General features: G+C 38.2%; 1 protein-coding gene across 2 annotated transcripts; it reads left to right on the top strand.

Annotated features, from left to right (window-relative positions):
- Positions 1-304: 304 nt before the first annotated feature.
- On the top strand, positions 305-25861 carry HSPH1 (heat shock protein family H (Hsp110) member 1). Of its 2 annotated transcripts, XM_045977998.1 has the most exons (18): positions 305-761; positions 3507-3564; positions 5562-5702; positions 6626-6748; positions 8893-8992; positions 10191-10324; positions 10752-10996; positions 11723-11951; positions 13626-13732; positions 13989-14122; positions 15999-16207; positions 18018-18149; positions 20619-20756; positions 21637-21762; positions 22975-23082; positions 23183-23302; positions 23706-23867; positions 24955-25861. In XM_045977998.1, the coding sequence occupies exons 1-18, from the start codon at positions 655-657 to the stop codon at positions 25159-25161; spliced, it is 2580 nt and encodes an 859-aa protein (XP_045833954.1). In that variant the 5' UTR covers positions 305-654; the 3' UTR covers positions 25162-25861. The 2 variants fall into 2 exon arrangements, with proteins under 2 accessions (XP_045833954.1, XP_045833953.1); XM_045977997.1 differs by lacking the exon at positions 18018-18149 and having other exon boundaries at positions 504-761.

Raw genomic sequence — 25861 nt, 5'->3', positions numbered from 1 at the left:
TTTTCCATTTTTTCGTTCTTCATTGTCTGTTTTATTAGGACAGCAAAGAGCCCGTGGCTAGGGCGGGCGGGGACGTAGGTGGGTCAGCCTGGCAGGCTTGAGCCAATAGCGCCGGAGCGGCTTTTCTGCCACTATGGCAACCGTGGCCGTCCCCAGAGGGACCAGCCACCCATTGGGTAGAATCTTTCGAGAAGGCTCGAGAAGAAGGAAGCGGAAGTGGCACGTGGAGGGGCCGGTGGAGGCGCCGGTGAGTAAATGCCGCAGATTCTGGAAAGTTCTGATCAGTACGATACATAAGGCTGAGGAACTGGGACCTCCCCTTCTGGGCCGGTAGTTCAGCGCCGCGCCGGTGAGCTGTGGGTGCAGATCGAGGCCGCCATCCCCAGCTTGCGGAGCGACCGGCGGAGACCGTTCGCCGCCTTCCCCCGTGCTGAGTCCTCTGAGAGCTGCCACTGTCCCCGGGAAGCCGGAGGCGCCAGCCAGGCCCACTGTCCGTGTGTCCGTCCGAGTGACACAGGAGCGGTCGGACTCCGCGGGAACCGGGCGCGGCCGGGGCAGGAAGCGGCTGCGGAAGGAGCGGGCGGGCGGGCGGCCGGAGGACGCAGACCCAGACCCAGACCCAGAGCCCCGGCGGAGGCGGACCGTGAGCCGGCCATGTCGGTGGTGGGGCTGGATGTAGGCTCGCAGAGCTGCTACATTGCCGTGGCCCGGGCCGGGGGCATCGAGACCATCGCCAACGAGTTCAGCGACCGGTGCACCCCGTAAGTGGGAGCCTGCGGGGGCGCTAGGAGGGGTTCTGGAGTGGGGAGGGAAAGCCGGCCGGGGCTGGGGAGCGTGGGGACTCGGGGCTTGCGGGCCGGCTGCGGAGCGCCGGGCGGATCGGAGGGCGACGTGCGGAGTGCTGCGCTCCTCCGTAGGGTCTGGGTACCCGCGGCCGCGTTGGGCAGGGCGCTTGCCCAAAAGTAGGGATGGGGGCATGCCAGGATTGGGGGTGTTGGCGATCACGGGGCCAAGTCAAGTCCTAGAGTGCAGTGGCCTAGGGTCGTCGCTTCGGGCGCGGGCTTCCTACTGCCAGGCCCGCGACTTCATTCCTTTTCTTGGCAAGCCTCAGTTCGCCCTTTCCGCGGCCGCCCCCGTTTCCCCATGCGGTTTCTCTGAGCTGCCTCTGCCGCCCCCAGCTTGTCCCCCTCCCTCCGAGCATATCTTTGCGCACCGCAGATGCGGGGCTTCTGAGCTTTTTTCTTCCGCATCGTGAATCTCGAAATGAACTGGAAGCTTCCAGAGCCTGTACACTGCTGCTTGTCCAGTGAGCGGGCGGACTGTTGTTAGCGACCAGAGAATCACTCCTTTCATAGATACCTCCTCTTGCGCACTTTTGGTTGCTAACGCTGTCAGCCTTAGTGCCTGGGATCATTTGTGAAGATGTAAACGTCCTTTTTGCTCGTTTTATGAGAGCCATTCAAGGGGAATCCTAAATCGTGTTTTAGTTTATTAATTTTGCCCCGTTTAAATAAAGGAGATAAAATGAGAATTGCACAGTTTTGTGCTAGAACTCGGGGATGAATGTTGTCACCGAATTAAATATTATATTCTATAGCGGCACGAGGTGGGCAAAGGTAACATTTTATTAAAGCAACTTTTTCGAGGGTCTTATTTTCTGAAGATAATACATGCAAACATGCCTGCATGTACGTTAATGAAAACAATTGCTTACTTCTCGGGGAAATTACTGTAGGTAATTTTTAAGTGCCTTAAATCCAAGATAAAAAGCATAGAATGAGACATTAAGGCCCAGTGACTGACTGTAGAATGTACAACGAATGACAACGAATGACTGTAGAATGACTGTATATGGCATAATTTGAATACAGATGGCGATTTTTGAAAGTGAATGGAAAATCAGAAAATAGGCAGATATTTGACAGTGAGTAGCCTTGGGAATACTTACTCCATGATTTCAAATATTTGCAAATTTACAGTCTGTTCTTCAGCTGTGTAAAAGGCTCTGTAATTGGAGTATAGTAGGAAAGACAGTATGTCACGCTTTCATGCTTAGGTACAGTTTACATCTTTGTTCTCTTTGATCCAATAAAAGGAAGAAAAGCTGTTCAAATGAGAGTAGGAACAAGATGTGTATGTGGCTGTAGTGACCATTGTGAAACTAGAGACAACAGATATGTCTTTAAAAAGGGTAAGCAGAGGGCAGCATTGGAATGCCCCTTAATCTTTTGATGTAATAGATGTTTGACTCATTTGGGTTGGCAATATTAATTTCAGTGTGGAAAATGAGTTCAGTCGTTCTGCAAGTGAATAGTTACTCTGAGCCTAGAATGATACACTGTTTTTTGGAAGATTCTGGCCTTTGCTTGAACACTTCTCTGGCTTTTAGAATGCTGTTTAGTACTTGCTCAGATAATTTAGGTTTAGGGGTCTCCTTAATAGCCAATTTAAAGTTGATTTAGCCTAGTGTTTAATGCCCTCAACATATTCCCATTATGTTCATCTATTACTCCTACCTGCTCTCTGATTGAAAACCTAATTTGCTTACCTCCTCCTGACAAGACTTTGAGTTTCTCTCTCTCTGTGCTACCATTCCATTTCTATTGCCGAGAAGACTTTCACAGAAGTCGTTTTTCATCTCTTCCAGGCTGACTTAATGTAACAATTACCTCCTTTTTGGTAGTCGCTCTGTGTCATTCTTTTTTTTTTTTTTTTTAAGATTTTTTATTTATTTATTTGACAGAGAGAGAGAGATCACAAGTAGGCAGAGAGGCAGGCGCAGAGAGAGGAGGAAGCAGGCTCCCTGCCAAGCAGAGAGCCTGATGTGGGCTGGATCCCAGGACCCTGAGATCATGACCTGAGCCGAAGGCAGCGTCGTAATCCACTGAGCCACCCAGGTGCCCCGCTCTGTGTCATTCTTAACTTGGTTTCATCAAGTAGAGTCTTCCCTGTGAGACCTTCTCTTGAGCTTTTAAACTCCAGAAACCTAACTTAGGCCCTCTTGTTTGGGTTTATATAAACCTTTGGATCCTAAAGAGGCCGATGGTATATCAGAACAGCAGTGGGTATGACAGTGATAACTTAGATTTGTACAGACTTGCTAACCGAGAAGTGGAATTAACACCATATATTTTGTTAATCGTGTATCTAAGACCAAGTTAATGTTACCTTTTATTCAAAGTATTTTCAGAGTTCATGTGCACTTCCTAATAATTGGGGACCTGGACAGTTATATTGGTATTTGAGCTATTGGAAAATGCCCCCTGAACCATGAGCAGACTTTTTGGGTAAGATGGCTACCTTGATTAGATTCTCAGAATAGCAGTTAAGCAGACTTCCACTGAGTATCTGACCAAAGCTTGTGCTATAGTTACACTGTCTTCAAACCACCGCCCCTCATCCCGCAACCCGCCGTGGGTAAGAAATTTATATTTTCTTGTCAGTTAAAGATGTCTGCCCCTATGCCTTTTAATAGTTTTGAGACATGTGGTTTATATATCTTCTAGATCAGTCATATCATTTGGATCAAAAAACAGAACAATTGGAGTTGCAGCCAAAAATCAGGTATGTTCTTTAGAGAATTCTGGTCATTTTTTTAAAGGGAGAGATTTTCAAGGTAAAATCTCAAGGGCATACAAGAATATGAAATATCTAAGTCTACATATTTTTGAGTTTTAGAAATGTAATGCAGGTATTGTTTATGAGCCTTTAGATGGGGATTTTTCCTTCTGTTGCCTTCCTCTTCTCCTAAGAACCATTTTAACAGTCTAATCTACCAACCTTAATTTTTAGTAATTTTGCCACCTTTTCATTTATCTGATTTTTAAAAATTACAAATAAGACATTTGAAGTTCTTTCATGTGAAATTTCTTTATCTTGCATATTTAAGAGTTAAAGATTCCTTCTGGAAGTTGTGTATTTAGAAGCATTTTCAGGTTATTTAATAATTAAGATAAGACTGGGATTAGGGAGGGCATGTATTGCATGGAGTACTGGGTGTGGTGCAAAAACAATGAATACTGTTACGCTGAAAAGAAATTAAAAAAGAAAAAAAAGATAAGACTGGGAGCATGTTCTGTATAGACCTGTGCTGTCTTAGAGGGTAGCCATTAGATACACTTGAAATGTACAAATGTGTAAGTATGAAATACACATGAGATTTTGAAGTCTTAAAAGGAAATAAAGTATCTCCTCAATATTTTATATTGAATTCATGTTGAAATTATATAATTTTGGATCTATTAGGCTTTAAAATAAGTTACTGAAATTAATTTTGCCTGTTACTTAATGTGATAGAAAATTTATGTATGCCCCTCCCATGTAGGCCTCATGTTGTAACTGGTGAGCCCATAGGGTTGGGGAGGAAAAATTAAAGCAAAAGAACATGAAATATGAAATCTCTTCTGAGAGGCTTTTAAAGAGAAACTGAAAAAGTTCTTTTAAATACAGAAAATAGCATTGCTGAAAGAGAAACAAAATTCTAATCCCTGAAATGCTACAGTAAAGCTAGTTGGAAGAGATACAAGATAAGAAAGAAAACAAGGGAGAGAAAAATAGCTGTGTGTGCTTAAAATAATATACTCGAAAGAAACACGTTAGTGAAGTAATTATCTTCCTGAATATGGCCATTTAGAATATTGATAATTTCAGACCTAAAACTATTGCAGTCTTTTGTAGTTATATGAGGAGAATCAGTTGAGGCTCAGATCTAGTCTATAAGTTACTGGATATACTTTAAGTCAGATACTTTAGCATATATGCATATTTTAGTATGTAAACATGCTTCAGTTCTGTATTTGAAAAACTAGTGCTGTCAACTTGTATTCCTCACTTTAAAAAGAAGTGGACCAGAGAAAACAGTAAACTGTTTTGGGATTTTCATTACTTCAGAAGCCTCAGTTTTTAGTCTTTGAAATATTTCTGTATTTTAAATAAAGTTCCCACTGCTGACTTCTGTGAGTAAAATACACTGAAGTGTGGGACTTTTCAATCCAGAGCCTAATCATCAAAAATACGCAGTTGGAAGCATTAAGTTACTTAGAAACTTCTTGAATTATCCTTGCCTCTTGCATTTTGGTATAGATAATTAACGTTCCATTATTGTCCCAATCCATGTATTTTGTGACACAAAATGTTTATCCTGACCACTTCGCAATTTATTAGACTGTAACAACTTTTAACTTTTTTCTTTTTTTTTAAAGTAATTTGACTTGCAGTGCTTCTAGATCTCATTTATTCATTGGGTATAAAACTTGCAAGTTTAGTGGGGAAAAAGAAATGAAATAAAGGGGTGCAGTTCTTGGTTTGTTCAGGGCTTTAGTGATAGTTTCACCATCTTTTATCTTGCAGATTTTGAAATCTTTTTAAAATTACAGTCTGTGGTGACAGTATTGCCTCCTGTTCCCTCTCACTTCCTACCTTCTGGCATTTTCCTAGGGTTGCAGAGAAGGTTATTTATGTTCTTAATGGTTTGGGTTGTACACTTGACTTTCTATAAAATTGTAATAGCTGATAGGTGTTCAAATTAGAAAAAAAAATTAAATTTATTATTTCTTTTGCAGCAAATCACTCATGCAAACAATACAGTGTCTAACTTCAAAAGGTTTCATGGCCGAGCATTCAGTGACCCCTTCATTCAGAAGGAGAAGGAAAACTTAAGTTATGATTTGGTTCCAATGAAAAATGGTGGAGTTGGAATAAAGGTAATATAATTGAGCAACCTTAGAGTCCTTAGTTAGAAATAGAAAAAACAAAACAAAACACTTAATTCTTAGTAAATATTTAAAGTTCTTAATTAGATGAGTTTTTTTTTTGTCAAGTTCTTGTAAACTGTAGGTATGTCTTAATGCCTGAAAATTATTCAAATTATTCAAATTATATTGCTATAACTTAATTTGTGTCTCATAAGTTCTTTATAATTGTTAAAATTTAGGTTTCCTTAGTGTTGGTTAAAAAAATCTCAGTTGTATTGTTTTATCATACAAAAGTCTATTCCATGACAGCCCAGTTGTTGTTTGGAGAGCAGTAGTGTAACAAAACCAGAAATCTGTTTTTAAATTAGCAGAAGCATTTTTATCTTAGGGTCTGCATAAAATAATAATTGCTACACTGATTGATCTCTTCAGTTAGAGTGGAAATTTACTACTTTCTGTAATGTTTTGACTAGTACTTTGGGTAGAGGAAAAAATCTGTCCTAGCTTTTTCCCTTCACCTCTAGAGAAAAGTTATTTCTTCTTCTTCTTCTTCTTCTTCTTCTTTTTTTTTTTTCTTGTTCGTTTTCTTCTTTTCTAACAGCTGAAGCAATAAAGGTTTTCTGGAAGAGAATGTGTAATTACATTTGGAAGTTAGTATTAGCATGTACTTTTTTTTTTTTTTTTAAAGATTTTTTTTATTTATTTATTTGACAGAGAGAGAGATCACAAGTAGGCAGAGAGGCAGGCAGAGAGAGAGGAGGAAGCAGTCTCCCTGCAGAGCAGAGAGCCCGATGCGGGGCTCGATCCCAGGACCCTGAGATCATGACCTGAGCCGAAGGCAGCGGCCTAATCCACTGAGCCACCCAGGCGCCCCTATTAGCATGTACTTTTAAGTACTACAATGTTTAAAACATTTTCCTTCCTCAATGTAGGTGATGTACATGGATGAAGAACATCTCTTTAGCGTGGAGCAAATAACAGCTATGCTATTGACTAAGTTAAAGGAAACTGCTGAAAACAACCTCAAGAAACCAGTAACAGATTGTGTTATTTCAGTAAGTAGAATTCAGCAAGGCAGTGTGTTTTATTTTAAGTTGCCTTTTTTGCTACTCTTAAGTATTAAATGTTTGAAAACTGTTCTATTACTAGAAATCAAAATCCTACTGGACTATATTAGTGTAGCGCTCAGGAGCATTTCAGAGTATGTTTGAGTGATATTTTTAGCCCAAAGTTGCAGAGGTTCTTGATTGGAGGTGCAAATCAGAGTCTCCTGTGGGGCTCCTTGGAAGAGACTGGTTGGCTGAATGGGGAATGTTCTAATACAGTCAGTGAACAAATTTTCTGTTTGTATGCTTAATGGGACACTTTCAGAATTCTGCCATCAGCTGAGAACCAGTTAATTAGAAGTTTTACAATGTCACCTCCTAGTAGTGATAAAACCTAAGATTTTTTTTTTTTAATATTTTATTTATTTGACAGAGAGAAATCACAACTAGGCAGAGAGGCAGGCAGAGAGAGAGGAGGAAGCAGGCTCCCCACGGAGCAGAGAGCCCGATGTGGGGCTCGATCCCAGGACCCTGAGATCATGACCTGAGCTGAAGGCAGAGGCTTTAACCCACTGAGCCACCCAGGCGCCCCAAAACCTAAGATTTTTTAAGATTTTATTTATTTACCTGAGGGACAGAGATAGCACAAGTGGGGAGAGAGGCAGAGGGAGAAGCAGACTCACTGCTGAGCAGGGAGCCCAACGTGGGACTTCATCCCAGGATCCTGGGATCATGAGCTGAGCCGAAGGCAGACACTTAACTGACTGAGACACCTAGGTATCCCAAAACTTCAAAGATTTTTTAACACTGACAAGCCCACTATCTTCAGTGGGCAGTTGGTAGGTTACCAAGGAGTATTTGAAATGGACAAAAGTCATCTTTTATTTGGACACCAAAAAGGCAGCTGGAAATTCTCTCCCAAATGTCTAAGGTCACTTTTTGATCTTCCGTGGTTATGCCCTGGACCAAGACGGTCTGTGATGGAGTTACCTGCATCTTGCATGGTCTTTGCATTATAACATGGGCAGCATGGCCTGCCCAGACCGTTCAGAAGCTTTTATGGCAATGTATCCTGGGAAATGGAAGAGTAGAGTCAGAGGCTTGAAATTTCTCCTACTGCCCTTGCAAGACAGAAAAGACAGAAGGTGTTCTGTAAGACTGTCTGGCTGTCGCTTGGAAAAATAGTATCTAATTTCTGGGAAAATTAAAGAATTAAGTTATAAGTCAGTGGTTCTTTTTTTTAAATAAGCAGTATGGAAAACTGATGAAAGCAGTGTTCTGATTTGAAAGGGGAGCAGAGACCCACTTTTGCTCTTGCTCTCTTTCTGAAGCAGCTACAGATACTTGGGGGAAAAAATGAAAGCTGCTGTACTAAGTTTTCTCTTCGGTACTTTCTGTTAGTTAAGTGATTCTATGGCTGTATTGTTAGACACCCCTCCTGAAGAGTGTCCTAGTTAGAGTGCTGTCCTAGAAAGCGATCAAAAGAATTAACCTAGCTGGAAGCAGAAGTCAGCACCGTAAGAAACTTCATCCCATCCCTTGAGCTGTTTTTTGCTCTTCCTTCCTTTAAGAATATCAACAGGCTTTGCCTAAAAATGTTTTTGTAATCTTAACAGTTCTATAGAATTAGAAGGTACCCCATCATCTATTAATGCTTAAATGCAATTTAAAATAGCAAAACTATAGGGCAGTGGCATATGCTAGAATTAGTTCCGTATTATCTTTAAGTTTCTTCAGTATTTACCTGTAGCTCAATTATATTTAGCATTAAATGTTGACTTAGTGTTGTGATTTCCAGCTGTCAGAAATTTAAGACTGGTTCAGAAATGGTATTTCCTACACCTGAAGCTTTTTATTACCTAGAAGTAATTGTCGGTATGTCTTAGTGAATACTCCTGATTTTTATTTTGGGTTAAAATTTGGTTATAATAAAAATTACTTTGATAATACAATTTTGGGACACTTTTTTAAAAAGTAATTATTCTGAAAGTTAAGGAACTTGCTGGCAATGAAATCTGGAAGTTCTGTTTATGTTCTGTGACTTTGCTAGGCACCTATTTAGCTGTACTATTTTATTTCATTATAAGTGGTTGTGAGGAATTCAGATGTGTGTCTTCTAGACAAGTTAAAATTCTTTCCTTTCTTGTTGGTAGGTTCCCTCTTTCTTCACAGATGCTGAGAGGCGATCTGTATTAGATGCTGCACAAATAGTTGGCCTAAACTGCCTGAGACTTATGAATGACATGACAGCTGGTAAGGGAAAAGAATTATTTTTGTGTAGTAGTGAATATACTGTCAAAACTAGAGTTAAGACATATCAGGTATATAAGTGAACTCTTTTTCATGTACTTGTAGAAACATAGCCTAGTAAAAAAATAAGGGTTAGGTTTGCAATTAAAGAATTCCAACTTTTCAGATGCTTCTATCTAATGAGAAATTGACACTTTGTCAGATTTATGGTTCTCTTTTCATTAAATTCTATGCACGTATTTTAATCTTTTGAATTATGGGTGTTGAATTTAGTTTTTTATTTCCTTCTGTGGTTTTTGTAGTTAACTTTTCCCAAAACCTTAAGATTTGGGGCTTTATAACTTCCTTGACTACAAGTATTGATTAAGTTTAAAAAAAAAAAAAGTTTTCCCTTCTACATTTCCTGAATGTATGCAGTTAGTCATTGATCATTCATCTTCTATCAAATATTGATTTAAACTGTGTCATTTGCCAGGCATTGTATTTACAGATACAGTGGTAAGCAAAGCAATGACTGTTCTTCCTAGAGCCTTTACTAGTTTAAGATTACAGGTGAACAAAAGGTCAATTACAATGTAGTGTATTCAGACAAAGCAAGTAAGACTTTTTTTCCAATTTATATTTAATATACGTGTTTTATATCTAATACATATATGTCTTTCACATCTAATATGTGTTTTAAAACTCCTAAAAGTATCAATAAAGTTGTGTTCTTAGGTTATATATATTTAGAAATACAATGGTTTAGAAGTTCAGAAAAAGCTAACAGTCTCTTTACGGTAGATCAGCTTTTTGCATTGAATCTAAAAAGAAATTGGTAGGAACTGCAGTTGCTGTAGTTGTATATTAAATTCTTAATTTTTTTGGATAAGCAGTCTCAGGTTGTGGTTCAAATGTAAGTATTATGTGACGAGACTGCTTTGTTTGTGGTTACATTTCATTGTATTTGCACCTTGTACATTTTCTCTGTCATATCTGTTCATACATTGCAAAGTGAATAGATCATTGTTCTAAAATCAGAAAGGGAACAAGTTATTGATGCCATGAAAATTAGTTCAAAGTCAGGTATAAAAGGAATGTGTTCACCTTTAAGTGTTTGAGGTATAGTCAGGTTTCCTGCATGTGTAATTATTTTGGTAATGATGAAATTCCCAAGAAAATGTGAACCAAAGAATTGATTTTTTTTTTTTTTTTTTGGTAGTTGCTTTGAATTATGGGATCTATAAGCAGGATCTTCCAGGCCTGGATGAGAAACCTCGGATAGTAGTTTTTGTTGATATGGGACACTCAGCTTTTCAAGTGTCTGCCTGTGCCTTTAACAAGGGAAAATTGAAGGTAAAGTCATAAATTAGAACTCAGTGACCAAAACATACCTAAATGTGTTGTATTTGTCATTACTTCAAACTACTAAGCTTCTTGACTTTGCTTCTTGGTAATGAAGAGTTTCGGGTAATGATATTAATAAAGAATTATTCCTAAAGTTGTTTTCCATAAAGATGATGTAATTATCTTAGCATACTTCTAAGTATTCTGGTTTAAGAAAGAGCAGCTTTTTAAGATTATCCTATGTAATCATTAAAAGTAAATCAGAGATTTATATTTGGCTTTGGTAGTAACATTTCTCTTGACTTGGATTTGATGTTGTAATTTAAGTAGCAGTCTTGATCCTGTAGTCTTCAGTTGTTTGAGTAGCAGTATTTAAGATTCAAGTTAAAAATACGATTGAAAATAACCAGATTATATGTTGTTTTTACTAAATTAGGTACTGGGAACAGCCTTCGATCCTTTCTTAGGAGGAAAAAACTTTGATGAAAAGTTAGTGGAACATTTTTGTGCAGAATTTAAAACTAAGTACAAGTTGGATGCAAAATCCAAAATTCGAGCACTCCTTCGTCTGTATCAAGAGTGTGAAAAATTGAAAAAGTTAATGAGTTCTAACAGCACAGACCTACCACTGAATATCGAGTGCTTTATGAATGACAAAGATGTTTCGGGAAAGATGAACAGGTGCGTCTTGAATTCTCTTGATTAAATAGAAGAAACTTCCTGCTGAAACTACAGCTCAGGTGTCCGTCTAGCTATGGTGTTGAAAGTCTTGGCCTACATTTCAAGATTGTGTGCTACTCGCTAGGACTATTCACATCATTAGAAACTAGGGTCACTTCTGCAGAGAGGTGATTTTTTTATTTATTTTAAAGTGGGGGTAGCAGCAGAGAGAGAGAGAATCTTAGGCAGGTTCCACACCCTGCAGGGATCCCGACATAGGGCTCAATCCACAATCCTGGGATCATGAGTTGAACCAAAATCAAGATTTGGATGCTTAACCAACTGAGCCACCCAGGCACCCCATGCAAAGATGTTTTTTTAAAAAAAAGGCACTTTGCCAGGTGTCCTTATGGTGGAGTCTTTTTGGTATTTATCATCTCTTAGTATTTCTAGGCCAGTAATTGAATAATGGTTATACACACACACAAAAAAAAACTTCAAGGAATAAAACAGCAGTCTTAATATAAAAGTGATTTTTTTTCCAAGAATACCAGTAGAACTAATTTTCTCCCCCATCTCTTTTCTGTACCTGTTTTGTATATTTATGTTCAACTTGACCCATGTGGAATTGAGGTTGTCAAAGAAAAAAGAAACTCATTGGGTTGATATTGTTTTAAAAAATTGGTCAGGATATTGGCTTTAAGATAATGTTTCCAAAGATTAATAGCATTCCTCTTCTTTACTAAGGGCACAATTTGAAGAACTCTGTGCCGACCTCCTGCAAAAGATAGAAGTTCCCCTTCACTCACTGATGGAACAGACTCAGCTCCGAGTTGAAGATGTGAGTGCTGTGGAGATAGTTGGAGGCACTACCCGCATTCCAGCTGTGAAGGAAAAAATTGCCCGATTCTTTGGAAAAGACATTAGCACAACACTCAATGCAGATGAAGCCGTGGCTAGAGGGTGTGCACTACAGGTACTGCTGTCTCAGCCCTTTTTTCTCTTAGTGTTCATGCCTCTAACCATTTCTGCTTTGTTTCACTGTGATGAGGTCGTATAATAGGCAGAGCCCTGTGTCTCCTTAGCTATCTCAAGGGACTGCACTTCCAAACAACAATCATAAGGCTGTGGGGAAACAGGGATCTTCAGATCTGGAATATCCAGGAAATTTTTCATGGAAGGAAATTTGCAGCTGATGTTTCTTAAACTGCGGGTCAGGAACAGGCAAGACTCTGAGGGGACCCAGGAAACACAAGAATCAAGCATGAATTAGCTGTGTGGTGGTAGCAGTACTTCCCAGGCCCAGAGGGGGCAGTTGGAACAGCAGTGTGGTGTAAGGAGGAAATGATTGGGGTGAGGGGGAATTTGCTGAGAGTGTTAGTTAACAAGTGGTCTTAGAAAATAGCTCTTTCTCCTCCATCAAGCTGATTGTAACTTACATATCAAGTGAGAAGGCCACTCAGAGGCTTAAGTTCATTTGGCAAAGTAAAAGCACCAAAACTAGAAGGTGCTGATAAGGAAATTAGTATTTATCTTAGGATAATATTATAGTCACCAAGTAGTTTTAACTAAAGTTTCAAGATAAGCATGCTTAAATTTTAATCTAGCTAGCACAGTTATTTTTAATACAAAACAGCAAGAGGTTCTGTACAAAAAGGTTTTTAGAAGGACTATACCTAATACTTTAAAAAGGAAGAATACGTACTCATTACTGCTGGTAGTCCACTGTATCTACATGATGCATCTGGGGGTTTTGTTTTTGTTTTTTCCTTGGTAATGGAGTATACCTCCTTAACTAAGGCTCTAATTCCCCGAAACATTGGAAGTTTATTTCTTTAGAAGTAGAGCTTAGTTTGGCCTTTCTTTTGAAGGATCCTGTGCTAATCAGAGATTGACTTTCAGTTTACTTGTGTATTTGGTCAGTTCTATGTGACTGCTCTAAATCCACCTGTCAGTTGGGGGTTTTCCACCTCAACTTTGAATTTACCATTGCTTCCTTCATAAAATTACCTGAAAATATGAACATTTTGGGTTTTATCCTTTTTCAAAAGTTTTTAGACATTTGAAAGGTGATATAGACAGAGTTGTTTGTGGAAACACACACAGACTCCAGAGCGTTACAGCTTGTAATTGAGATTGCTATCAGGGCATTCCTGGCAAGGCCAGTATTTTTTTTCCTAAGCTCTTAAGAAACTTGTTATTGGTCAGCAGCTGTCATCCTGAGATCCATTGTACTACTGGTCTATATTTAGTGACTGGCCTAGTATTTAGATGTTCTATTCTTTGTACTTAAGATGACATATACTGTAAGCAATTTTGAATTTGAATTTAAACTTACCATCCAATTTGAATTGAGCTTTTTTTTTTTTTTAAAAGATTTTATTTATTTATTTATTTGACAGGGAGAAATCACAACTAGGCAGAGAGGCAGGCAGAGAGAGAGAGAGGGAAGCAGGCTCCCTGCTGAGCAGAGAGCCTGATGCAGGACTCGATCCCAGGACCCCGAGATCATGACCTGAGCCGAAGGCAACGGCTTAACCCACTGAGCCACCCAGGCGCCCCTGAATTGAGCTTTATATTAAAAGATGAGTGCAGTTATTCATGATCTTATGATAATCCTTTTTTTTTTTTTTTTTTTTTTCTTTTAAAGTGTGCAATTCTTTCCCCAGCATTTAAAGTTAGAGAATTTTCCATCACAGATGCTGTTCCTTTTGCAATATCTCTGGTGTGGAACCATGATTCAGAAGATACTGAAGGGTATGTAGCAGAAGACAAGTTTATTCAGATAACTTTTTAACATAAAGGAGAAAAAATTAAATGACTTTTACAGTTGAGGGTCTGATGAGTCCAATTGGAATCTTTAAACAACCAAACCTGTCAAAATGTTTCTCTCATTTTGATGTTAATAAATGGTGAGATAGAATTGGTGATTTCAGAGCATTTTTTATTCCATTTTGTGTAGCATTGTAATCTTAAGCGCTTGGAGTACTGAATGCCTTTTCCTTTCCTCTAGGGTCCACGAAGTATTTAGTCGAAACCATGCTGCTCCTTTCTCCAAAGTTCTCACTTTCTTGAGAAGGGGACCTTTTGAGCTAGAAGCTTTCTATTCTGATCCTCAAGGAGTTCCATATCCAGAAGCAAAAATAGGTATGTCGAAAGACATAGTGTACCAATGTAAAAAATTTTCTTCTCGGTGACGTTGGGTGGAACATAATTCCACGTAAAGACATCGTCAGTTTAGAATAATGGTGATGAAGAAATCTCTTCCTTTTACTGATGAATGAATTGGCCTGTAGGGATGAAATGACTTGCTTAGTCTGTTGTCACATCCGTGTGTGTGTGTCTAGAAACATGTCAGTCTTTTTTCTCCTGATACAGTCTCTGCTTAAAGGATCACCACCTGTTTTTAATATTAACCTTTCTTCTAGATGGAATGTTACTTCTAGTTTAAAACTGGCTCAGAAACCATTGCAGCAACTTCTCAAATGGACCTTTCTATTGTAATCTCTTTTAAAAGTACATGTTTTTTGGTAGGTACATTTTTCCTTGAGAGGTTTGCACTGTCCATCTGTTTTGACTCTTAGTAACTGGAAATTTATGAGAGAGCTACGGATCCCTTCCTGAGTGGCCATGTGTCTTTCCCAGGCTGAGGGTAAAAATTTGCCAGTATTGCAAGATCTGCTCAGGACTCACTGTTACCCCACACCTTTTCAAAGCAAAGTTGTTTGTAGAGGTCTAACCTGACCAGTGTGTTTTCTTTCTTAGCACTTAACACCAAAAATGTTCGACACAGAAGAGGAGAGATTTTTTGTTGTTGTTGTTTTTGTTTTTTTGTTTTTTGTTTTGTTTTTAAACCATTTTTTACAAATTTATTGCTAGGAAATTAGCTTGAGAAATGGTTGAATAGAGACTAAAAATTTAATAGGTTGGATTCTATGCATTAGTTCCCCATTGTGCAAAGGATAAAATCCAGGCCTTTTTAGTACGACATCAAATCAATGTTATTGCCAAAATTAAAAAGCTTGCACATGCTTCAAGAACAATCTCTCTTTCTCCTCTAACTCATCTCGGATACCCCATAGTGAATGCTGTTTCTTTGAATGAGTCTTACAGTAATTATTTCCTGAGCCCCAGTGATTTGGTAATTACTGAATGTCTATTCTAATATCTTTCACTGACCTGGTAATTAAATCTGTAACTTCTTGTGTTTGTGTAAACAGCATCTTAAATATAAAGGTGTCAGATCCCATATAGTGCTTTGCATATACTTAGGTTCAAAATACTTAATTTTGGTTTAGTGGGCCCTGGAATAACAAAGCTATTAGTGGATATGAAAGCTAACATATACCACTTGGTTCTTTGGTTTTATGTGCTCACTGTAAACACTTACCACCTCAATCCACAGAAGCATAGGTAGGTTAAATAACTTGCAGTGGGTTACACGGCCAGGATTCAAGCCCAGAGACTGAGTCAGAGTCCATACTCTTATTTACCTCCTACTCAGAAATGCACTACAACTACTGTATTTTGCATTTTGCATATAATTTCAGGCTTTGACATCAGGTTTTATCAGACTCTCCTACTTAACACATAGAAAAATGTTTTGATTATTCCCTCGGAAAAACAGTTTTCCCTGAAGATTCTGTAGGATTAAAATGCTTAGTATCACTTGAGATCTCTGCCTTACACTTGCTAACAGATTTTCATGTCTAGTTTGCGCTTATGTTTATTGAAATAGGATCGGAGGAGGCAGGGACTTCTTGTAATCTATCTTACAGAATCTGTATTAAATAAAAACAATCACAGGAGTACCATGCCTTTGAAGGTTTTATAGGATATTAAGACTGATTTCAAGTATTGGAGTAATACCATACACCTGAGTTTATTTTATGTTAGTAGGTTAGGTCTTATTTCAGTTGGTAGAGAAAATGGGAAGATTTGGAAATAGCAGTACTTTGAAGCTTTGTCGCCTTTACAGACATTTAGATTCACTTCAGCAATTGTCCATTTCTTTTTGTTCTAGGCCGTTTCATAGTTCAGAATGTTTCTGCCCAGAAAGACGGAGAAAAATCGAGAGTGAAAGTCAAAGTGCGAGTCAATACGCATGGCATTTTCACCATCTCTACAGCATCCATGGTGGAGAAGATCCCAACTGAGGAGAATGAAGGGTCTTCTATTGAAGCAGACATGGAGTGTCCCAATCAGAGACCAGCAGAAAACTCAGACACTGATGTAAGTTTGTGGATAAGCCTTTGAGTTGGGATATATAGTTGAGTTCACTCTGTAGAAAAAGAGTAGGGAAGGGTTCAAATACATTTTTCTTAATTTTATTTAGAATTTTGGGGAATGCTGATGATAGATAGCATTGCTAGGTGATGATATATATGGCCCAGAATTTGGTGAATTTATGGTTAAATTCTATATAGCTAATTTGAACTGGCACATTATAAAGTAAGAGTGTAATTATTACAAAATAATAAGTTATTTGTTTGTTAAAGGCATTGACCACATATTGAGAAGGCAGTTTTGACTGATGATTAAGAAAAAAAAAAAAAGACTTAAAAAAAATTTTGGAGTATATACCAAATATATACCAAATATTAAAGCTGATCTTTAAAAAATTATTGCAAAATTGGCTTTGGCATTTCAGGACTTGTTTGCTTTTATTTACATGATTTGTTATATTGGGGGAGGGCAGGAAGAGAAATACCTGCATGGAATATAGGAAGTTGTTACTGTTCATGTTTTTCCAATTAGCCTGAGTGCAGAAAAATTTTAAGAAACTTCAAAATGGGTTAGCTGTTAGAGTTTACTTCTGGATAATGATCAGAAATAGCTTAAATGAAGAGGCAAGTGAACAGTGTTTTAGTTAAGACGTGAGGGGGCACCTGGGTGGCTCAGTGGATTAGGCCGCTGCCTTCGGCTCAGGTCATGATCTCAGGGTCCTGGGATCGAGCCCAACATCGGGCCCTCTGCTCCACAGGGAGCCTGCTTCCTCCTCTCTCTCTGCCTGCCTCTCTGCCTATTTGTGATCTCTCTGTCAAATAAATAAATAAAAAATATATTAAAAAAAAAAAACGTGAGGAAGTGTGGTATCCTGCGGTCAGACAGCTCTTATCGCTATTATTCCTGGAACATTAGTATCTGAGCCTTAGTTTTGTTCTCACTTTTAAAAATTGCAAAATGATGCATTAAATGATCAGTAATGTATACTTTTCCATTTGGCTATGGACACCATTATTCTAATGCCTGTTGTGTCAATCTCTTTGTACCTTTTGGATATTTACATCACGAGTGCCTTGTTTCTGAATATTTCAGTGTCTGCCTTAGACTCTTGAAGCTCTGAAAGAAAAATGTGAGAGCTTTCAGGGTGGACAGAAAGTAGTTAAATGAGAATGTTTCAGGCTTCTCCCAAAGATGGGAAAGGGCTAGAGCAAGCACTGATTTATTGGGGATTGAGATCTACTAACATGTAGCATATATCTTTATCCTGAGATCTTCTGAAGTGGAAATAGCTGAATCACAAAAAGAAGGTGGGGACAGGAGGAGCCTTGGGTATCTGTAAGCTGAAATGAGGAATCCCTGAACGACTGACGTTGGCTTTTTTATGCAACTGTTCAGTTCATTGAAATGGCGATATGTTGCTGATGGCTGTTGGTGAATTTAAGTTTTGGAATCTTGTTTCTGGGAGAGAGGCCTGGAGTAAACCTATTTCTTGTGCTTTGCTAGTTAATAGCTCTACAAAGCTAGATCAAAGTTTCCTAAAGGAGAGTTCTTGGTTGTCATCACATCAATCAAAATGCCTACTGCTTGGTTATTTAACAGTATTAACTGCTCTCATTCAAAGAATTTCTTACAGGTTTAAGAGTTGTAAGGAGTTTTCAAGTATTTTGTATTTATTTTGCTTTTATCCAGTATCTTTTCTCCCCCACCTATTAAGATTTCAGAAATTGAGTGTACTGTCTTTGGTGCCCTGTAACCTTTTAAATTTATATAAGTACACCTGCTTTCTACATCCTTTGTGCCTGGGCTTTCATTTCAGAAAAATATCCAGCAAGACAACAGTGAAGCTGGAACACAGCCCCAGGTACAAACTGATGGTCAACAAACCTCACAGTGTCCCCCTTCACCTGAACTTACCTCTGAAGAAAACAAAATCCCAGATGCTGACAAAGTGAGTGACTCTTCTAGTTCATTCCTTTAGACAATGTTGCAACATGTGATCATTAATGATATCATTAAATCTGCAGTTTCAAGAGCAAGCACCAACTTACCTTGTTCTGTATAGGGTTTTGGTTTTTTAGTTTTTTATGTGTTTTTCAATTAAAACGAGTTAGAGGTACTCAAGCCCAGCTAAGGGAATTGAATATCCTGTTTAGACACGAAAGCTTCTCTTGATTAACTGCCACTCCAAGCAACAAGAGACGAATGCATGACATGTCTTATCTTCTCTAATGCCAGAGATACCTGCTAATGTAAGGAGTTTTCACTTGAATTAGTCTGAATGATAAATACACGGGCTATAGGAGTCTAGTAAACTTTTTTCTCCTCTCAAATCATCTGTCAAAACTAAATTAATTATGATAGTCTGCTAATAACCAGATTGTACTTCAAAGTCATTTTTCTTTGCCATGCTTCCACAGTATGTATTGGAAGCTAAATTAAATATTTGTGCTTGTCCCTTGAAAAATGACAGTTCTAATCAAACCTTTTAAAATTCATGATCGTGTAGATACTGGGAAGTTGACATTGTTTCTCCAGATCATTCTGTGCTTTGCAGAACTTCACTCTTTGTACACATTGAATGTAAATTATTAACCTTTCGATAGTGGTTTGGTTTTCTCTTACCTTTAGATGAATCACAGAATTGTTTTACACTTGGTAAACATTTCGTTTTTAATCTCCTGCCCTGATTGGTCCTGTGGGAATCCTAATATGAGCTTTAGTTCCTGACTCTGAAAGCTGCTTTTTTTCTCCTCGTAAAGAGTTCTGTGATGATGATGGTGGAGCAGCATTGCTTTCTTTGCCACAACAGCTCCTTAATGTCCCGTCCCTCCCCTCACTTAGTGTTGAGTAGTAACTGACTTGTGCTGATAGTCTCAGTTCCTGTCTGGAACATGACATGGAGTACCATTTCATGTTCATAGTTGTAGGTGGGAACTCCAGCGTCAAGCCCTTTAGAACATTCTCACACACCTCTTTGGAGGGTTCTTCATCCATTCCTTGTTGAGTGCCATTTTGTGATCTATTGGTTTGGTCAGTAGCTGGTTTAATGTTGTACCGTCAGAGTCTTACGCTGACTTTAACTGCTACACGTGTACTGTCATCCATTTGTTTCCCAAATATCTGTTGTACTACTGTGTTTTATGAGGTATGGGTGTCCTCTAGTTCATTTTCCTTGTTGTGTGTGCCCCCTGAGCATGCACAGTATATTGGGGGGTTCTCATGTGTGCTAGAGACTGGGGACTGCAGGCTGATTGATTAGATCCTTGCTGTGAGACAGCTGACTACACTTCTGAGACACGTGACTTTTAGAAACACTGAACCAGCAGTCTGGGCAACATGAGCTCTAGTCCCATCTCTGTCTTCGTCATTTTAGGCAAGCCACTGAACCTTTTTCAAGTCCCAGTTTCATCTGTGAAGTACCTAGAGTTCTAAACTTTTTAACTTCTCAGAATTATCCTGTGGCGGTGCTTATTGTACTGATAGGCTAGTCCTTCCTATCTGACTGTCCCAGCCAGTCAGGGTGTGTGTTTTATTTTGTTTGTTATTTTCTAATCTGTTCCACAGCTGAGTTTCCTAAATTGTGTTCTTTGTTATCTCAGCTAGTAGGAGCGTGTAGAAAGGGGAATACATAGAAAAGTCTTAGGAAATTAAAGGCCATAGGAGATACTTACTTCTTTAGCCCTGTATTTACATATTTTGAAAAACCTGCGGCAAACTGTTAGCATTTGCTGCATCATTTCATTTTCTATTTTAAGGTTCTTTTTTCTTTTTTTTTTTTTTTTTTTTAACCTTATGTTTGCTTAAGGAAAGGAGTATGACTCCAAGGCAGATAGATAGTAGGAGTAAAGATACTTATATATATGTATACATACATTTACGTATGTATGTGTTTAGAATCGCCAAATTCATTAGGAAACTTTAAAAGGCACTCATCGGTATAGTGCTAATTGTAATTGAACTAGGTATAATATTGGGATGGAGGGACTCAAGTATAAAGGAGGAATAGAAGTGATCCTAATGTGTTTACCTTTCGTCAGAGTCTGTTTTAGTTACTGTTAGATTCTAGACTGTATTTAAATATGTGGTAATTTAATAATAGTTTAGACCTTTTTTTGGGGGGAGTCCTAGGCATTGCTTACAGGCTTAAAAATTAAAGATCTATGAAGAAAAGTTTTAGCAGGAAAGATTAAATTTAAGTTCAATATGCAAAGAGAAAAATATCTTGGTGAATTCTTGAGAGAAAGTATGACATGTTTAAGTTGTAGCTGCAGCCTGGTTTAAAATGGGTGGGTGGGAGTTAGATGATGTGTGCTCCTCCAGTTCAGGATTTTAGGGAGTTTATTTTTAGTAAGTACAATAGGGAGATTTATTTGTTCTGAAGATTTAGGAATTTTTTTTTTTTTTACACCTTCCTAAGGCAAATGAAAAGAAAGTTGACCAGCCTCCAGAAGCCAAAAAGCCCAAAATAAAGGTGGTGAATGTTGAGCTGCCTATTGAAGCCAACTTGGTCTGGCAATTAGGGAAAGACCTTCTTAACATGTATATTGAGACAGAGGTAAGTACTTCAGGTAATTATTTTCCATTCTGGAATTATTCAGTTGGTTGGCCCAGTTACCCATATTCCTAATAGAGGAATAGCTGTGCTTCTTTCCCATACCCGCCCTTGTATACAGTTTTAAGAATAGGAGGAATCCAAAACTAATGGTTCTCAGTTTAATTTTTTTAAAGAGGTATGCTTATATTTTTGCCTCCTTATGAAAAAGATCTATACCCTAGATCATTCTGCTTAGTATAGAATTGATTGCCCAAGGTCTTGGCAGAAATTGGATGCCACTGTGTTCTAGGACAGGGCGCAATACAGTTGGTACCTCAGGCCACACTAAATATTTTTTTTTTATACTAAATATTTCTGTTAAAATACATTGTGCTTCTTTGTAGTCTAGAATATGTGAAATAATTGAGATTGTTTTATTGAGATGGCAACATTGTGTTTTGAAATTTAATAATTATACCTCAATAATATCTCAATAAGTGGATAAATAAATTTGCAATCCTTGATATCAAATACAGTTGCAGCATCCTGTGACCATTATATATTGGCCAATATCAATCCGAATAGGAGACAACCATTTAACTACCTAAAAGGACAGAAAATTGTAGTGAATTGAATTTTTTTTTTTCTTCTTGGTATTAAGCCTGAGATGCAAAAGCTATGTAATTTATCATGTAAGTTTAAAAAAAGTCACAACCCACTGTGTGTATTTTAGTAAATGAAGAACTTCGTAAGATTTGTTATAAACTTATGAAGTATCAATTAGAACTGTAAACACTTTTTTTTGTATAATTGTTGATTTTAACAAGCAGAGTCTAGTTAACATTTAGTTACAGATAGCAGAAGACTAAGGCTGAAATTAATCTTCCCTGTTTTCTGGCAGGGTAAGATGATCATGCAGGATAAACTGGAGAAGGAAAGAAATGATGCTAAAAATGCTGTGGAGGAGTATGTGTATGAGTTCAGGGACAAGCTGTGTGGACCATATGAAAAATTTATATGTGAACAGGTATGTGTAGAGTTCTGTTTTATTCACATAATAAAAGTGTTTCATGTAAAATTTGACATTTAAATCTCTACTAGATTACGTAATGAGCTTTTTGAAAACAGAAAACTTGAAATGGAAATTGTATAAACAGTCCTGGAAAGAGGCTCATTAGTAATATGTAGTTTTATTCTAACTCGTCCCAATGACTTTCCAGTTTTCCACAAGAAAGAACCTATCAAACATTTATTTAGAGTTCATGACATTAAAGGGTTGGGGCAAGAAAGGTAAATAGGAGAAAATCCTTGGTTTTAAAGACCCCATCCTTATATTTTTGTTTTTGTTTTTGTTGTTATTGTGACTCTGGCTCCCTTGGTTACTCATGGTCATTGTTTTATCCCATAAGACTTGTTCATCCAGTCATTCCAAAATTTATCGAGCAGACTATTCCCTTTAGCCCTTTTCTAAGCTCCCAAAGTCAGTGTGGCTCTGAGTAAATCCGAGAAGCACAACTGTGAAAATGAGGCTTAGAAAACAATTGGCTAGATACAAATCTGGGATGGTTTTGGGATTAATTCTAAAGTTAAAAGAATTTCAACTTAGGGGTCTATTTTAATTCTAAGTTCCTTGGGGTACCTTGTAATAAGCATTAGTTTTTGGCTCTGCCCTGACATTTCCTGGATTTCTTGTGTTTGGGATTGTGAAGGAGAGATGACCTAAGGTGGGTAGACCTCCCAAGACTAGAGTAGAAATACATTATATGGGAATTGGTTAGGAATGATTTTTTTTTTTTTTCAAGTTCAGTGATTGAATTGTCAACTTGTCTATTTCCCTTTGATAATTGTGGGAGTGAATAGAAAGTTACTTCATCAAGACCTAATTTCTTTGGAGAGCAGGAAGATAATTGCTCTTCCATAACCCCATTTCAGTGTATAGATTGTCCAAAAGTAGACTCTGAGATACAGTATTGTTAAGTCCGTAAGCGGTTTACCGGACTTAACAATGTCTCTATGTAAAAGAGAAGCCAAGAAATTACTGTTAATCTCTCATGTAAAATCTAGTAGTGTTCATTGTTCCTTGATACTTTTCAGTAAAGGGAGTTCAACTAATGAGAGTGCCTTTCTTAGAAATAAGATTGGTGACTTAGTGTTTAGCACTTCTGAGGATGACTGTCTTGTTGTGAAAACTTTTAAAGTAAAATTGCCACTGGTACGGATTCTCATGTTCCATATACAGGATCACCAGAATTTTTTGAGATTGCTCACAGAGACCGAAAACTGGCTCTATGAAGAAGGAGAGGACCAAGCTAAACAAGCATATGTTGACAAGTTGGAAGAATTAATGGTAGGTCCTTCTCTCCCCCTAGGACACGGTACCTGTGTTTTAGACTACAAACTTTCAAAATGCAGTTAGACAAGTGTTAATTTATTACATCTTGTTTTAGAAAATTGGCACTCCTGTTAAACTTCGGTTTCAAGAAGCTGAGGAACGACCAAAAATGTTTGAAGAACTGGGACAGAGGCTGCAACACTATGCCAAGGTAGCCGCAGACTTCAGAAATAATGTAAGTCTTTTTGTGCGTTGCAAGGAAGTTACCCTAGATTTTAGCAAACTGATACTAAGTTGAGGAACCTTCACTGTGAACACATGAGAAATTTGTTTTTGGTATTTGAGACCAGAGATAGCTTTGAACTTCATGGGAAATTGGGTCAGGTTAGAGGTTACTGTTAAATACTCTTTTTTTTAAAGATTTTGTTTATTTATTTGAGCGAGAGCATGAGCCCCAGGGTAGGGCAGAAGGAGAGGCAGCCTCCCCATTGAGCAGAGAGCCTGATGTGGGCCTTGATCCCAGGACCCTGGGATCATGAACTGAGCCAAAGGCAGCCACTTCACCGACTGAGCCACCCAGGCGCCCCACTGTTAAATACTTAAGTCTACAGAATGACCATGCCTCTTTTTCCATTCAGGATGAGAAATACAATCATATTGATGAGTCTGAGATGAAAAAGGTTGAGAAGGCTGTTAATGAAGTGATGGAGTGGATGAATAATATCATGAATGCTCAGGCTAAAAAGAGTCTTGATCAGGATCCAGTTGTACGTGCTCAGGAAATTAAAGCAAAAATAAAGGTAAGTATTATTGTCTAATGTTTGCTGCTGTGTTTCCTTAGGGACTCAAGCTGTAATCCTGTGAACCTTAAATATAACTTTGACCATTCTTTAACCTCATCCTGATTGAGAACAGATTTCTTAGTTCATTATTGATACTACAAAATATAGAAGATCATATATATTTCTCTTAAATTTCCATTTTTTAATTATTCATTCAGTTCAACAAATATATTTGTTGAGCCCCTGCCACTGTGGCAGTTACCTGCTGGTTCGAGGAAGGCTTGACAGCAAACGAGGAGAGGAAGTCTATCAGATGAGGTCAGGTGCTGAGGGCAAAAATTAAGTAGTCAAAAAGGTTAGGAGATACTGGGCACTGGAGAAGGACCCAGGTATTTTATCAGGGAAGGCCTTGCTGAGTATGTGAGGCTTTGAAGAAAGTTGAGAAGAAAACCAAGGGATGAGTTCCCTCTGGAAGAATGGTGAAACACAAAGTTAAAGAATCGTGAGCCCTTTTTTTTTTTTTTTTTTAAGATTTTATTTATTTTGGAGAGAAAGCATGTGAGTAGGGGGAGGGGCAGAAGGACTGGGGAAGAGAACATCCCAAGCAGACTCCAAGGTGCGGAGTCTGATAAGGGGCTCAGTCCCAGGACCCTGATGTCATGACCTGAGGCAAAGAAGAACTGAAAGCCCAACCAACTGAGTCACCCAGGTGCCCCAAGAATTGTGAGCCTTTGAAGTCAGGGGGCTATAATCTGGAATCCCAGTTCTTTGCTTACTAGGTTTCCTGATCTTGAGGTTAAGTTAACCAGCCTCTCTGAACCATCTTTTATAGGTGGGGATCATAATTTCTACCTTTTAATATTATTGTGAGGATTAAATGAGGTAATAAGATGTGAGGACTTTGCCAGGTTCCTGACTCATCATAGAAGAATATTCACTGCTTTTTTCACCAGACTTTAGCCATAGTTTTGGGCAAGTGTAATGAGGAAATTGAATTCCTTGAGATAGGAAAATAAATAGCTCAGGTGGTGTCTTAAGAAAGTAATTGAAAATGACTGGATGGATCAGAGTTAACCTGATTACCAATTTTGTTTTCCTTGCTTAGGAGTTGAATAACACTTGTGAACCCGTCGTAACACAACCCAAGCCCAAAATTGAATCACCCAAGCTGGAAAGAACTCCAAATGGCCCAAATACTGATAAAAAGGAAGAAGATTTAGAAGGCAAAGAAAATTTTGGTGCTGAGCCTCCACATCAGAATGGGGAATGTTATCCTAATGAGAAGAGCTCCATTAATATGGACTTGGACTAGATAACGTTATGTTGGCTTAGTCCTTCAATGAATAAAATATTTTTGCCATAGTATGTGATTCTACATAACATACTGAGACTATTTATATTTTCTTTTTTAAGGATGTTTAGAAATTTTGTGTATTATATGGAAAGAGAAAAAAAGCTTAAGTCTGTAGTCTTTATGATCCTAAAAGGGAAAATTGCCTTGGTAACTTTCAGATTCCTGTGGAATTGTGAATTCATACTAAGCTTCTGTGCAGTATTACCATTTGCATCACTGAGGATGAAATTGACTTTTGTCTTTTGGAGAAAATAAAACAAACTGTACTGCTTGTTCAAGAGGGCTGTGATTAAAAATCTTGAAGCATTGTTCCTGCCAAGGTAGTTTTCTTGCATTTTGCTCTCCATTTCAGCATGTGTGTGGGTGTGGATGTTTATAAACAAGACTAAGTCTGATTTCATAAGGGCTTTCTAATATTAATTCTGTCCAATAGAATATGACTTTTTGCTTTGATATTAAAAATCAACGAGTAAAGCAAAAGCTAGTGAAATGTGTTAGCAGCATGCAGAACAAAAACTTTCAACTATATCTCTTGTTATACAGTACATTGTCATGTGAAGGTGTAAATTGGAAGAAATGTTGATTCTGTTTGTAACTGATATTGTGAAGCCTTTTATGAGCTTTAAAATAAAGTTCATCTTATGGTGTCATTTCTAAA

This window comes from Meles meles, chromosome 14 (genome assembly GCF_922984935.1).
Source record: "Meles meles chromosome 14, mMelMel3.1 paternal haplotype, whole genome shotgun sequence".
Taxonomy (NCBI): Eukaryota; Metazoa; Chordata; class Mammalia; order Carnivora; family Mustelidae; genus Meles; species Meles meles.
This window is presented reverse-complemented; position numbering and strand designations above follow the sequence as displayed.